General features: G+C 42.2%; 1 protein-coding gene across 10 annotated transcripts in view; it reads left to right on the top strand.

Annotated features, from left to right (window-relative positions):
- The window catches only part of LMO7 (LIM domain 7), a 311,711-nt gene that overhangs the window by 193,120 nt on the left and 105,293 nt on the right, over positions 1–13,298 (top strand). For all 10 annotated transcript variants that reach the window (XM_063952955.1, XM_063952957.1, XM_063952951.1 and 7 more), the window contains exon 6: positions 11,793–11,823. In XM_063952955.1, the coding sequence (XP_063809025.1) occupies positions 11,793–11,823 (31 nt within the window). The remainder of the gene's footprint in view (positions 1–11,792; positions 11,824–13,298) is intronic.

The following is a 13,298-nucleotide window of genomic DNA, read 5'->3' on the forward strand; positions in this document are numbered from 1 at the left end:
GGGCGCACTTTAAAGGTTACACTGTGGGAGGTGATCCATACAAGGGCCAAGTTCATATATGGGAAAACTGATGCTTATGTAGTAGTATGATGTACCCTGCATGTAGGGCACAATGGAAAGGTGTGCAATCAGAGGAGGTAAACATTACAGGAAAACACATGGTGGGGTGGAAGCGAGCAATGAAGAGGGAAAAAAAAAACACACACAATAGCAGGTAACTAGTGGCAGAAGTAGGAGTGGGATAACATTTTGATCAGATCTTAGTACGGGTGGGAAGGAGAATGTGGGGGGCAAACTCAGACGCAATGGGGATGTCCCTGCTGATCCTGGTCCTCTTCCCCCACAGTTCCCTGTTCATCTTGATGGTTAGGCCCAGGGGCAGACTTGATGTTCTCAGCCAGAGAGGTGATAAGCCTGGTCTTGGTGTTCTCATGTTTGAGGCGAGGAGAGGCCACATAAAGTTCCAGAGTATTTAGGTTGTAATGCAGTCGTTTGTTATCTTATTAGTTTGTTTGCCTTCTGTTTTCCTTCGGTTTAACACAGGTATAACACTGCTATTGATATTAGCTGCCACTTAATAACTAGCCACTTCATATACTAGGCACTGCAGCGTCCTAATAGGCCTGGCGTCCTATTAGTACCTAGTACTAATACACTTCCAGCAGACAAGCATTTTGGAATGTGGGTTCTTGTGCTTTTACAGTATATTTAAGTGGATCTTGTTCACTTGTCGTAAAACTTCAAGTACTATAAGCTGCACTTTATTTTGTTCAATAATTTAGCTCTAGAGAGCTAAGCAGCCTTCTCCTCTTAGACTGGCAGGTTACACTTTTACAGTACTGTATATAGTTCTATATTTGAAAACGTATCCGGTAAAGTGTAATGGAACTTGTATTACATACAAAAATACACACATTAAGTGCAAAGCTACCACTGAACATGTATTTTCAGAGTGGGACAATCCTTAAATTGTTTTGTCACACCCTAGACAACACCTGAGATGATGTGAATCATAAGCAAATTATGGGTTTACTACAGATTGGCAGTATACCGTACATTTAATCACAATTGATATAAAACAATATATGGGAAAATGTGAAGAGATTTTATATTGAAGAGTCCAACAAATCCAATTTTTAAGTGAACTTGTTAAAACACGTACTAATAAATGTCGTAAACAGTATTTGCCCTTCCCTTTATGATGATTTAAGTGTATCAGAAATAATATATGAAGGGGAACTCTACACTCAAGAAAACCTGCACTAAAATATTGTCGCATTCATCCTATTCAGATGTTACTTTTTTCATTTCTACTTTATTGTTTTTATGTCCTTTTGCAGCAGCTGATTTTCTCTGTGTATATGGCTGCACATTTTTCTGTGTCATTGAGCATTTTAGGCAGGACAGCTGGCTGAACTGCTGCCCTTACAGGAATCCATAAAACATGACATGTTGGAGGTACCTGTCGACTACAATTGAGAATGCCCCATCTCCCCCCCCCCCCCCCTCCCTCTCCCCCCTCCATTTTTTTTCTAAAATACTGTATTTATTCACAGGCATCAGAGGTACAGACACTTCATAGTATGGTATGCAAGGCATGGCTGTTAGTCTGGATGCCCACTGGTATTAGTAAATGCCAATTACCTTGAAGAGGCAAACTGGGAATGATATTTAGTCCCAGAATTCTGTGTGTAAGGCAGAGTGGAACAAGAGGGGGTGCCGCAGGTCACGGGGCCGTGTCCTCGTGGTAGGGTTCACTACGATATGCCGGCGGTCGGGCTCCCGGCGACCAGCATACCTGCGCCGGGAGCCCGACCGCCGGCTTACCGACAGTGTGTCGAGCGCAAATGAGCCCCTTGCTACGCGCGCCACACTATTTTATTCTCCCTCCAGGGGGGTCGTGGACCCCCACGAAGGAGAATAAGTGTCGGTATGCTGGCTGTCGGGCTCCCGGCGCCGGCATGCTGGTCGCCGGGAGCCCGACCGCCGGCATACTGAAGACCACCCTCGTGGTATGGCCTGTGTCAGATTGCCGGCCAAGCAGAACTACAGGAGAGGCGGTCCTGCTTGGTCCAGTCATGTAGACATCCACACCGGCCCATGATTTCATTAGCCCTTCTGGTTGTGGACAGGGCATAATATGTGTGATCACTTTAGACCTGCTGCTGTAATTAGCATTTGTGGTTACAGGTGTGTGGAAGGTTATCAATAGATGACATTTCAATGACCACTCACATTTTCTTTCAGGGGACAAAAGTAGATGGAAGAAAAAGCATCTAAAAGATGCCGCCACTGCTCATGAGCACAGGGGGGTATGGAGGCGTTTGCAATCAGTTTCAACCCTGGGCCTCATTACGCTTTTTTTTTAAATAAATGAAGTGGTTAAGCATCCTAATGGTGGGCATACATTTTACAATTATCTGGGCGGTCTGCCTGAATTAAGCGGAACACCCAGATAATTGTACTGTGTATATGCAAAATATTAATTGATCGAATATGCCAGATGATCCAGCATGAATGTACTGCCCCGGCTGACCAACAGAGATTTCACAGCAGAGGAACGCAGGAAATGTCTCCTCCTCAGCGGAGGATCCAGATATCGTGTGGCCATACACTGTGAGACATCTGATGAGTGTCAGGCTATCATATAACATGTCTGTGTGACAGGCAAATTATCTGACCCTGTATGCCAAGCACAAGGGGCACAAAATCTCCTCATTCAATAGTAAAAGGAAAGTGAATCTTTACAGAGCAAACAACACTATTATACAATCCAAACAAAGTGAAAAGACAGGACTTACTGATTATTAAACTATTAGGAAAAATGTCCACCTATAGCCCTGCATTTAGAATTGCGCCTATTTGCCTGGGGCACTTCAGTATATTCGTGTGTGATATATATATTTGAAATATTGCATGAATTGTTTGAAGAGTTCATATAATTGCAGAGAAAGCTGAGATTACATGCTCCACCCTGTCAAAGTCCCATGCTTGCCTACGAACCTAGAAAACAAAATAAGTAAAGTCACAAAGTAAAAACATGCTAGTTAATATTGTACTAATTGGCATAGTTTCATTTGAACCCTTGATTTATAAATGAATTTTGTAGTGTAATGAGGAAAAGCCTTGTCTCATTGTAACTAGATTTAAAGAACCACTGAAGCATATTGCCTCTTATTTTTCAGTTAACCTCTAATGCAGTGTTTCCCAAACTCTTTCCTCACATTTTCCAGGTCACCTGGCCAGGTGCACTGTGTATCACCCACTGCTCTAATGTATGTCTGAAGCACCTGCCCCTCTCTGAGTGCTTGGCAGAGAAAGAGCCGTCAGAAGTTCTAGCAGGTGTACACATGGTTGTAAATAGCTATTCTCTTGTGTAACAGAAAGCACTGTTGATTCAGTCGTTTCTCCTAATTTGGTGGCGCTCACAAATATCCTCCTATATCAGGCTCGTTGTGGCATTGTCACAGCTGTAAATATACTCTGTAGCGGTGCATGATCTGTGAATGAAGGATGCATCTGTGTAGTAATGCAGATTTGTAGAGCAGTGCAGGTTTTTTTTCTAGTTTTAACGTGCATGTTACGCTTTGTTTGGCATAAATTATATATTTATGTCTGTACTTGTGTGATAACTGTTCATTTAGGGAATATTTTGATCAGTGGATGAAATAATTACGTTTGTAGCAGTATTTAGTATTTCTAGGTACTGAGAGCTTTAGCTTACAGTTTAATTTATTGGATTTGCTTTGCCATGATATTTATGTTTAATTATCCTAAATAGATTGATATCTACTATAATTCATTCAAATTGGCACACTGTAATATCTTTACTCCAATTGTTTGTTTCTTTCTACATTCTGTTAGCAAAGAATATGAAATGTGTGTAAGATACCTAACTTTATTGGGTAGGTTGTATTGTGCTTTCAGTTCTGTGATTTATTGCCTATGGCCTGCTAAGTGTACAGTAACGTCAAGGTTCGGAGAAAATCTTTTTTTTGGAAAAAGGTCAAAATAAACACACTGTTCTTTTCACCTAGCAATTTGTATTCTGTCCTCAGAAGTAAGGCTCGAGTTAGAATGTTTACATCCTATTACATTATCGCTTGCTGTTTCCTTTGGGTCAACAGTTAGGATACAGTAATTCAATTTTGGCTACCAGCATGCTCATTTAAGGCTTCTGAATCTCATTCGCCAATGCTTTTGTCTACATAACTCGGGAACAAATATATCTGGGCTGCAAAGAGGAAATTTTTTTTTCTTTCTAGAGATTTGTTTATCAGGGATATATATTCATCTTCTTGAAACAAATGCTGCATGCATGCTTACATAAATTACTATTTGCTTTGTAAATCCAGATTATTTCCATTTATTGCAAACACACCAATGAGCTGTATATTATTTAATTGCTCCTGTGAGCGGTATTCTTTGAAGTGCTGTCACTACTGTAGGTTGACTGACACTCTTAGACTCGTGTCTCCGAGTCCCTATATTTTCAAACTGTCCCTATTTTAAGCTGCCACAGAAAGTCTGATCATCTAACTTGCATTTTATAAATGAGATTCTAGTTATTTTTTGCCCAAATTGTATCATTTTAAGGGTTCTTACACACTTGCCGAGGGCCAAGACGGGCGACCTGGTGGCAGGGTTGGGGGCTGACGTGGGCAATGAAGAAAGAACCCCCATTGCTACGATCCCACTGGGGGGTAAGGAACCCCCAGAACCTGAACCCTCAGCTGCTATATTTTCCTCAAATGTGTCTGCAGCGTCACCACCACACAATGTGGGATCAGCCCCAGCACCATTGCCCTTTGTAGATGACATATCTGAAAGCTCAATGCAGGGCAACCCAGTACAATATCAGCAGCACAATACCTGACAAGAACCCCCTGTGCAGTGTAACAGCACAAACAGGGAATTCAAGAGGTATATGGTGACTAAAAATCACCGGGAAAAAAAAACTCACTGAGTATATCTTGTGAAATACCTATATTAAATGATAAACCTGACGCACCTAGACCCCTCCGGTTATAGAATATAAGGATAGTGAGTGAGATACACGAAATGGAGGTCACACAGCAGCTATATGCACACACACAGTCAGATTGTACAATGCAGAAATGATGACATGCAATAAAACTGCACTGGACTAGCAATACAAAGTAGTACTAAGTATAGCTATACACTCAATAGATATAACAATGCACAGTAAAGACTGGATGTATGTCACAGGGTACTTGTACTATATAACCCTGACTAAATGCACTCTTTCTTAACTAACACTGTCAGCAGACATGTAGACTACTTAAGTGTCCTGTAAAATGCACAGCGCTGACATGCAGACGACTTTACAGAGGAGGATTTGCCCAAACCGTCCCAGGATCAGCTCAGTTTGACCTAATGGCGTCCAAACGCTGACAGGGAGTGAGGGATAGAGAGAGAGATATGCAGCTCCAGTGCGGGAACATTTACTCTAAATGGCGCCCTGGGGCTGGGGGAGGGGCTACAGGTCAAAGCCTTATCCCTCTGCTAGACTTCACCACCGGGTACTGTGGGCTATATAATAAACGTTTTTTTACCAAAACCGACCTGTGCCTTTGCCCTGGTGATCTAGTGGGGTCCCTGCACTGCCACAGTGTCCACGGCCGCGCAGGATCGCGATTTCCAGCGGGTCCCGTCTGAGGGACCCACTTACCTCCTCCCTGAGTGCGGCCACGCGGTCCTGGAGAGCAGCGGTGGTGTGTGTGACTAACTTGAGAGAAACCGGAGCCTCCGCTGTAGGTACCCGGCAACCAGGGCGAGAGAGTGTACAGCGTCGCTGGGGGAGGTGATGGAGCTGCAGCAAGAGATGTCTGGCTGACATCTAACACTTACAGTGCCTCTGCTGCAGCCCTTGAGGTCTTCAATTTTCACTTTAAAAGCTCTTCTCAGGCTGCTGGAGCAGCCACCCTGTTGTATGCCTGCACTGCATGGCACCAACTACAAAACGGAGCTCCTGTGCACGGAGGCGGGGTTATAGAGGAGGCGGCGATATGCATTCTGGGAAGAAGGTCAAAGCTTTTAGACTGTTGGTGCTTCGGATCAAGAGCCTACTCTACACCCCAATGTCATTCCCTTTGGAGCCCAGTGTACCTCGCAGAAAGAGATTTAACAATGGTAAGTTCTTACATAAATCTTGTTATCTTTCAGTGTAATTGGCCATTGTGTAGGGCCCATTAGTACTAGTATTAATTGTCTTTTACAGATGTACACAGTGAAACAGATACTTTCCCAGCAGCGTTTCTAAAGCCTCTTTCAGACATACTGCTAAATCCTGGGTTTATGCACATGAATGCACATCAACCTGGGATTTCTGCATGTGTGAAAGGACACAACCTGGGACTAAGTCCCGGGTCCCCGACTCTGCTCCTGACCTGGGTAACTAAACCGAGACCTGGGAATTAGCCGGCTGCTAGACCTGGTAAATTCCCTTGTGACATGTCTGAAAGTGGCTTTATAATACTGAGGGGGAATCTCTAGCATTTTCATTCAGTAAATAAATATATATATTATTTTTTTTGTGGAATATAGGGGCACCACCAACTTGAACATATTGGGGGAGCAACACTGTGTCCTGTCTCCTATGCTGTATATATTCTGGGCACTAAGACACAGAGTCTGCAGGAAGGTTCGACCTCCATCCTGATGTGCTACTGCACCTATCTTTACTGTGCAAGACTGTCACAATACTGCACACAAGTGCAATTCTTAGCGCAGGCATTCCCAACCTCCGTCCTCAAGGCACACTAACAGTCTGGGTTTTAGTGGTATCCATGCTTGAGCACAGGTTACTTGATTAGTAAAATACCCAGAGTTATTTTGATTAAACAATCTGTGCTGATGCCTGGATATCACTGAAAACCTGCACTGTTAGTGTGCCTTGAGGACTGAGGTTGGGAATGCTGGATTTAGCTCCTTTGATACCTGCTATTACCTGCTGTTTGATGCCACTGCTGTTAAGCCCTGCATTAACCCAACACCTGCTTATTTACCAATAAACCCAGCATCCTGTTTAAGGACTCTGTGTTGCCCAACAGTCACTTTCACATCAGCTGTGCTCCTATTGTAACCATCATCCCAATAGGCTATATACTGTATCAACAAAACTGTAGCTTATTAGCAGTAGTAGTAGTTATTGTTGTTGTTGTTTCCTGCAGTTATGACCGGGGTACTTATTACATTTGTGGAGCACTCTAGTAGGGTGACCATATTATCCCTTTTACCTGGGACGCTCATTGATTACACAGGTTCTGTGGCTGGCTGACTGCAAGCCTACTTTTCAGCTGGTTTTAATCAGCCACAGAACCTGTGCAATCCATGAGCGTCCCAGGTAAAAGGGATAATATGGTTACCCTAACCTAGCATGGGTCTGCCAGGGACTTCCTTAGTCTGTGCTCATGTAAATTAAGTACCTTAAACTATCTGCCCACAGTCAATCAGGACACATTGGCATACTCCTTTTAATGCTTGACTAAATAAATTGCCGATATTAGAGTACTATGGGGGTTATACAGCACGGATTGCTGGTTCTGCTAAACTGCAGAATCTGCAATCCCTTCCGTAGCATGCCCAGTGCAGGGCAAGACCGTTCAGCATGCTAACTCCCACCCCGTGGCTGCAACCGCAATTGGATTACTGTTGCAGCAATTGTGGACGACCCGCTGCAGCTAAGCTGCGTATGCAGGGGGTCCGGAGCCATTTTTCCCATTGGAGTAGCCCACTGGCAGTCACTCAAAGCACAGTCACATCACTCTGGAATGCGATTGCACTTTGTATGCACGCACAGCGGCTGCGACGCATGAGCAGAATAGCAAAAAATGCTTGATTGCTATTTATGACCTTCATTTTTTTCCCCACCAGACAGACCCAAAGTATCTTGGCAGTTTTGTTGTTGCAGGCCAGCTAAAATGTTACTTCATTCATATTTATATCAAGGAAGGCTTGTCCTGGCTGCCGGAATAACACCTTAATGGTAATTGTTATCAGTGTCCAGTGTTGGAATGTGTTGCATGGTAACAAGATATGAAACAAGCCATAAAACATTCCACTCTCCCAGCAAGGGACAGTGCTTTAATAAACGTTCTAGACTAAGCCACACTAACCCCAAAGAAAGCTCAGTAGTAATTTCAGGTTAATACACATTTCCTGTGAATTGGAAGCAGTGGAAACAAGTTGGGGAACAATTCAATGTACAATGAGCAAAGCATTTAAGCACTTTTACAGGTCACTCTCTTCTCATCCTATAATTATATAGCTTCTAATGAAGCTTGGCAAATGAGCATACGTTTTTTCGCCAGCTAAGATCGTTCTTCAGCTTTTAAGCTGGCGTGTTTACATATTTAGCCCTAAGGCATGAAATTGCAGGCACTTATGTGTTGGGCTTCATCTTAACTGCACAGCAAGGTGTGTGTAAATATGCAAATAGACATTGGGAGAAACCCATTAGTGGGGCCCCTCCTTGCCTCCAGACGCTTGATGGGTAACTTGCAACTTAATCCTAAAAGCTAAGTTTTCACAACACAGCTGAGGCACCTGACAAAACACTTGTGTTTCTACCAGTAGAGAAGGCTTGGTCTGTGAGTGGTTTTGATTTTTTCCTTTCCTTTCCATTTTTTTTATTTTTTTATTTGAGGACAAGCTTGAGGACAAGCTTAAACCCTACCCTAGATTTCCGGGTATGGCTTTGGTTTATAGAAGTGTTTTAACGTGGATTTGCTTCATAATGTAGTGAGGCTTTAAATGTAGTGAGGCTCTAATCCTCTGTAAATAGGAGACCTCCTTCTGTATCTCTTTAATTGTGCTCTAATAAAGGAATGCTGTGGCTTCTCTACTCACCCCAAGCAGTGAGACATGTAACAAGGAAGTGACCTCACTCACGCCAATCTGAGGAGACCACATCTACCAATAGATTTGGTAGCGAAAGAATAAAATGGATTAGCATGTCGGCTCTGTATCTGACTAGTATTGTGTATGCAATGGCACATATCCAGGGGCATGAACTACCTGATTACGCCACGGAAGTGCTGCTGTATGTATGAAGCTAGCTAGGCCTCCAGGTGGCCTTCTTACCCATTTGTTTACATGATATTTTTGTGACCAATGCTAATAAACTGTTTCAACATAAGAACGGTGGCTTCCTTTGATCGTGGGGAGTGTGGTCACTTCCTTATTCCGTTTCACAGGGTTACACCTTGGCATACTGTAGGTACACTGTTTGTGCCGTGTCTGTGGTTGATATTCTGGTTATGATAAAGATTATGATAAAAACGAATTACAGGTTTGAGTATTATTCTCGCTGGTGTTTTACATTATAAGGTTCTCTAAATTCCACTAGACAAATACAAAAGGTAAACTAAGGATGTGATACAGAAAAAAACAAGGGGGAGGGACAAGCGCCTAATAGTGCAGTATCTTCACACCGAATTAGGTTGTGTATAGTGTCTTATCTATAGGTAATATGCGTACCAGAAGTATGATCTATAGTGGGCACATCAAATGTTTTTAGTATTTTTCACCGCAATTGGTCCCCAGATTGGACGTCAATGTGGATGTTCTCTCAATCATCAGTTTGCAAATGCACCGGTCTGTAAATAATCAGAGCGAGAGGCACCTCTCATAGTGCAGAAATCACTTAGTAAATATATTGGAATTCATAGAAGACGATAGGTATTAAGCGTACCAGAATATGAACACCAAACAGCTTTTAAATATGAACTTTTTGTCAAGAGCGGCTTTCCTTCGTATGTTTAGAGAGTGGCGGACTTCATGTATTGCCGTGTGTAGATAAATATATCACAGGCTAAAAAATATGTAGGTTTTAATTCATAAAAAGGAAACATAAAAAAATATATATTCTCAAAGAAAGAGTTCATAAAGCTTATCTGGATAGTCCAGGATTTTTTCCGTGGTCCGGGGTATATCCACCGTGTAAGTCTGAGTCAAGGGGGTTCAGAACAGGTCCTCAACGCGTTTCACCTATAAAAGGCTTCCTCAGGAGTGTCTATCAAGGATGTGATACAGTTTAATGTATGCTATATATCTGTAATTGGATATATTTTTTATACTGTTCCTGCTGGGTTTCAGTCAACATGTTGACACTCAAAATGTCATAACAGAATGTCAACAAGTTCTAAATGTCAACATTCAGGATGTCCATGTCGACCTGCTCAAAATGTTGGCATAGGGAATGTTGACAGTAACAATGTCGCCACATGCAGTTAGGTCTAGTTTAAAGCTAAAATAGTACTGTTGATATTCTGCATATATCGACATTATGCCATACTTGCCTACTCTCCTGGACATTGCTCTCGAATTTTAGGGAAGCCTCCCCCACCAGCACCACCTCCAGAAGAGCAGGCAGATTTCCTGAATCCTAGTAAAGGGGACGTTCGCGTGTCCGTGGAGAGGGGCTAAAATGACTCAAGTGCCGTGGACCCGCAAATTGTGGCATTTTCTTGAGGTGGGGGTGGGGCTTGGTGATGTCCACGCCCGGCGCTGCCCCCAAAGTTCCCTGCAGCGTCTCCTCCCAGAGAGATGCATTATGCTAGTGTTAACATTTTTAATGTTGATATGTCATTTGTTGGCATTCTGAACATATAAACATATCGAATGTCAACATGATGGTGTTGACTTAATGAATGGTGATATATCATACCCAACCATTTCTGCCTGCTTGCATATCTCACTATTCAGTCATAATTATTTTTACATAAATATTTAACTTAGACATAGTTGATAGCTACATTCTAAATCTTTTAACTGTAATGTGAGGAGATACTAATTATCAAATATTGTATAAAAATGACTCCATAGGCAGATAACTATTTTTATGTTTTACAACACAATTAATATATAAACTTATTATGACTCATAGGGGACGATTCTATTAAAAGTGATGTTAATAGCATCGGGAAGAAGGTCCTGGAGCTATTCAATTGTCCTCATTGCTAGTCTGGGGATGACAGTTCTTACGCCTTAAACCGGGTGTTTAGTCACAAGAACAGGCTTTCTTCCGACGTAAGTGCTTGCTATGATGCTGTTTGCGCCGTGCTAAAGGCAGAAAACATAATTGCGGCCTAGTTTCGTCTTATTTCTGATTGCACCTTAGGGGTGCAAGCAGAAATCCTCTAGATGGGCTTAACTGTGCTCGTCCAATTAAATAGCTCCGGAGCTATTAACACTGCTTGAAATTAAAATTTACCCCCATGTTTGTGTCCAAAGATCTGTTTTTAAATAAATCTGTTTGTTCAAATTCTGTAAACATATTAGCACTGATTTTTGTTAATAATCCAGCATGATTTTGACCATAAACTGGTCCATATGTGTAATCTAAAACCTGTAATTAAAATGTAATATCTTAATCTTATTTTACACAGAAACTTTTAAGTCACACAGTAGCCAACTTGGTGCAGTTTTATTTATATTATGAAAACAATTAAGGAGGGAGGAAACAGTTGCCAGGTGGCAGCTACCTGTATTTATGGCCCAGGTCTATGATTTCACTTTAACCCGAACATGAAAGACACAACCACCAAATCCCCATGACACGGCTGCTGCTCTCTCACAGTAAAATGGTCTATTCATCTTTTTGGTTCTATTATGGGAAAATGCTGTACAATATCTGTTGTGTGGGATCTCTGAATTTTCCCACTTGATTAGACATGTCTAAATCAAGGTGTGCTGGTCCTTTGTAATCACTGATTAGTGTCAGTAGTTCTACGTCTGCCTCTGCTAATTATTTTTTAATCTGTTTTCAGACGGGAAGAAACCGAGAGAAGATTAAAAAATGTAAGTATCAGGTTTTTTTTGTTTGTTTTTTAAATACATAGGTTTCACCCTTACAATTACATGAAGCTTCCTAAAACTGTGCTCCGTTTAAGTGTAATACTGGGTGTGTCTTGTGTTACAAAGTTCATTAGCTGATTTTTCTGGCATTGATTTGCACTATTCGCGGAACAGTAAGACGACATGTGTGTGTGTGTGTGTATATATATATATATATGTGTGTGTGTGTGTGTGTGTGTGTGTGTAATAGAAGGTCACAGTACATTGATGGCTAACATTAGTGTGACTAGTATATCAGACAAATATATGGCTGTGCTTGTAGCTCTGAACCTTTTCATGTTCCACCTCCCTCCCTGATCCCAGCATCTCCCTGGGCTTGTTCCAGCTGCCTGTGCACCTGCAGTATAACAGAAGGCAGGATGTGTTCAGGGGAGTCCTTATTCTCCAGTAGAAATAGAAAAAATATTTATTGGTAATGCTGTGCACACTGGTGGGAATAGTGCATTTATATTTTAAATAGATTTAAATTTATAGAAATCCACATGCACACTGTAAATTGTATAATTTTACTATGACATAATTGTTCAGAACAGAGATTCTGAAATCTTTATACTTTCTCTCTTCTGATACAGATGTGTCCTCGTACAATGTTTCTCACACTGGTCATTCCAATTAGCCGTTCTTGGAGTGCCAGGTCCTGAGCAACTATGCCATTCTGAGCATCTTTTTCGATCGAAATGTGTATCTATTTCTCTTAAAACTGGGAGATACAAAACTACTTGGCTAGATTACACTGACACTTATACCCGTTTTACACTGCCAGCATATAACATGGGTTATTGCACATGAACGTGCATTACCCGTGTTGCTGGTTGGTGTAAAAGGGCCAAATTGGAATAATCCGGGTCGAGTGACACGGTATTCCAACTCTGGTAGTTTGCAGGGTTGAACACGTGTTCAACCTGGCAAACTCTGCTGTACGAACGGGAGCGGCTTCCCGATTACAGTAAATGTATGGGTGGCGCTTGGAGATCATGTGATCTCCTAGCATCACCCCCGCCGCATCATCAGAGACATCACCAACCCGGCAATAAGCCGGGTTAGCAAATGCAGTGTGAAAGGGGCCTGACGCGGGTCGCAGCCTGGTGGCACGCACAACAGGCTCCCAGCTGTGACCCGCAAAATTTGGTCTAAAAGAGGTACAGTATTTCAGAGTCTGAAACTGTAAAAAGGGCTAAGATGTGAGCTGTTGCTGCTTTTCATTGTGCTTGATGGGATACTATTGGCTAAATGTAATAGCTTCAGAGTTCTGGATGTGCAGGACGTTTGTGCGAGTCTCCCCGTTTTTTTTAAAGTAGCAATAATTTACAAGGCAAAACCAACCTGATTTTGCCTTGTAAATGATTTCTGCTTTAAAAAAAAAAAAAAAACAGACAGATTCACAACAGAAAAGTCCTGCACCTCCAGAATTCGGAGGC

Source organism: Pseudophryne corroboree, chromosome 2, assembly GCF_028390025.1.
Source record: "Pseudophryne corroboree isolate aPseCor3 chromosome 2, aPseCor3.hap2, whole genome shotgun sequence".
NCBI lineage: Eukaryota > Metazoa > Chordata > Amphibia > Anura > Myobatrachidae > Pseudophryne > Pseudophryne corroboree.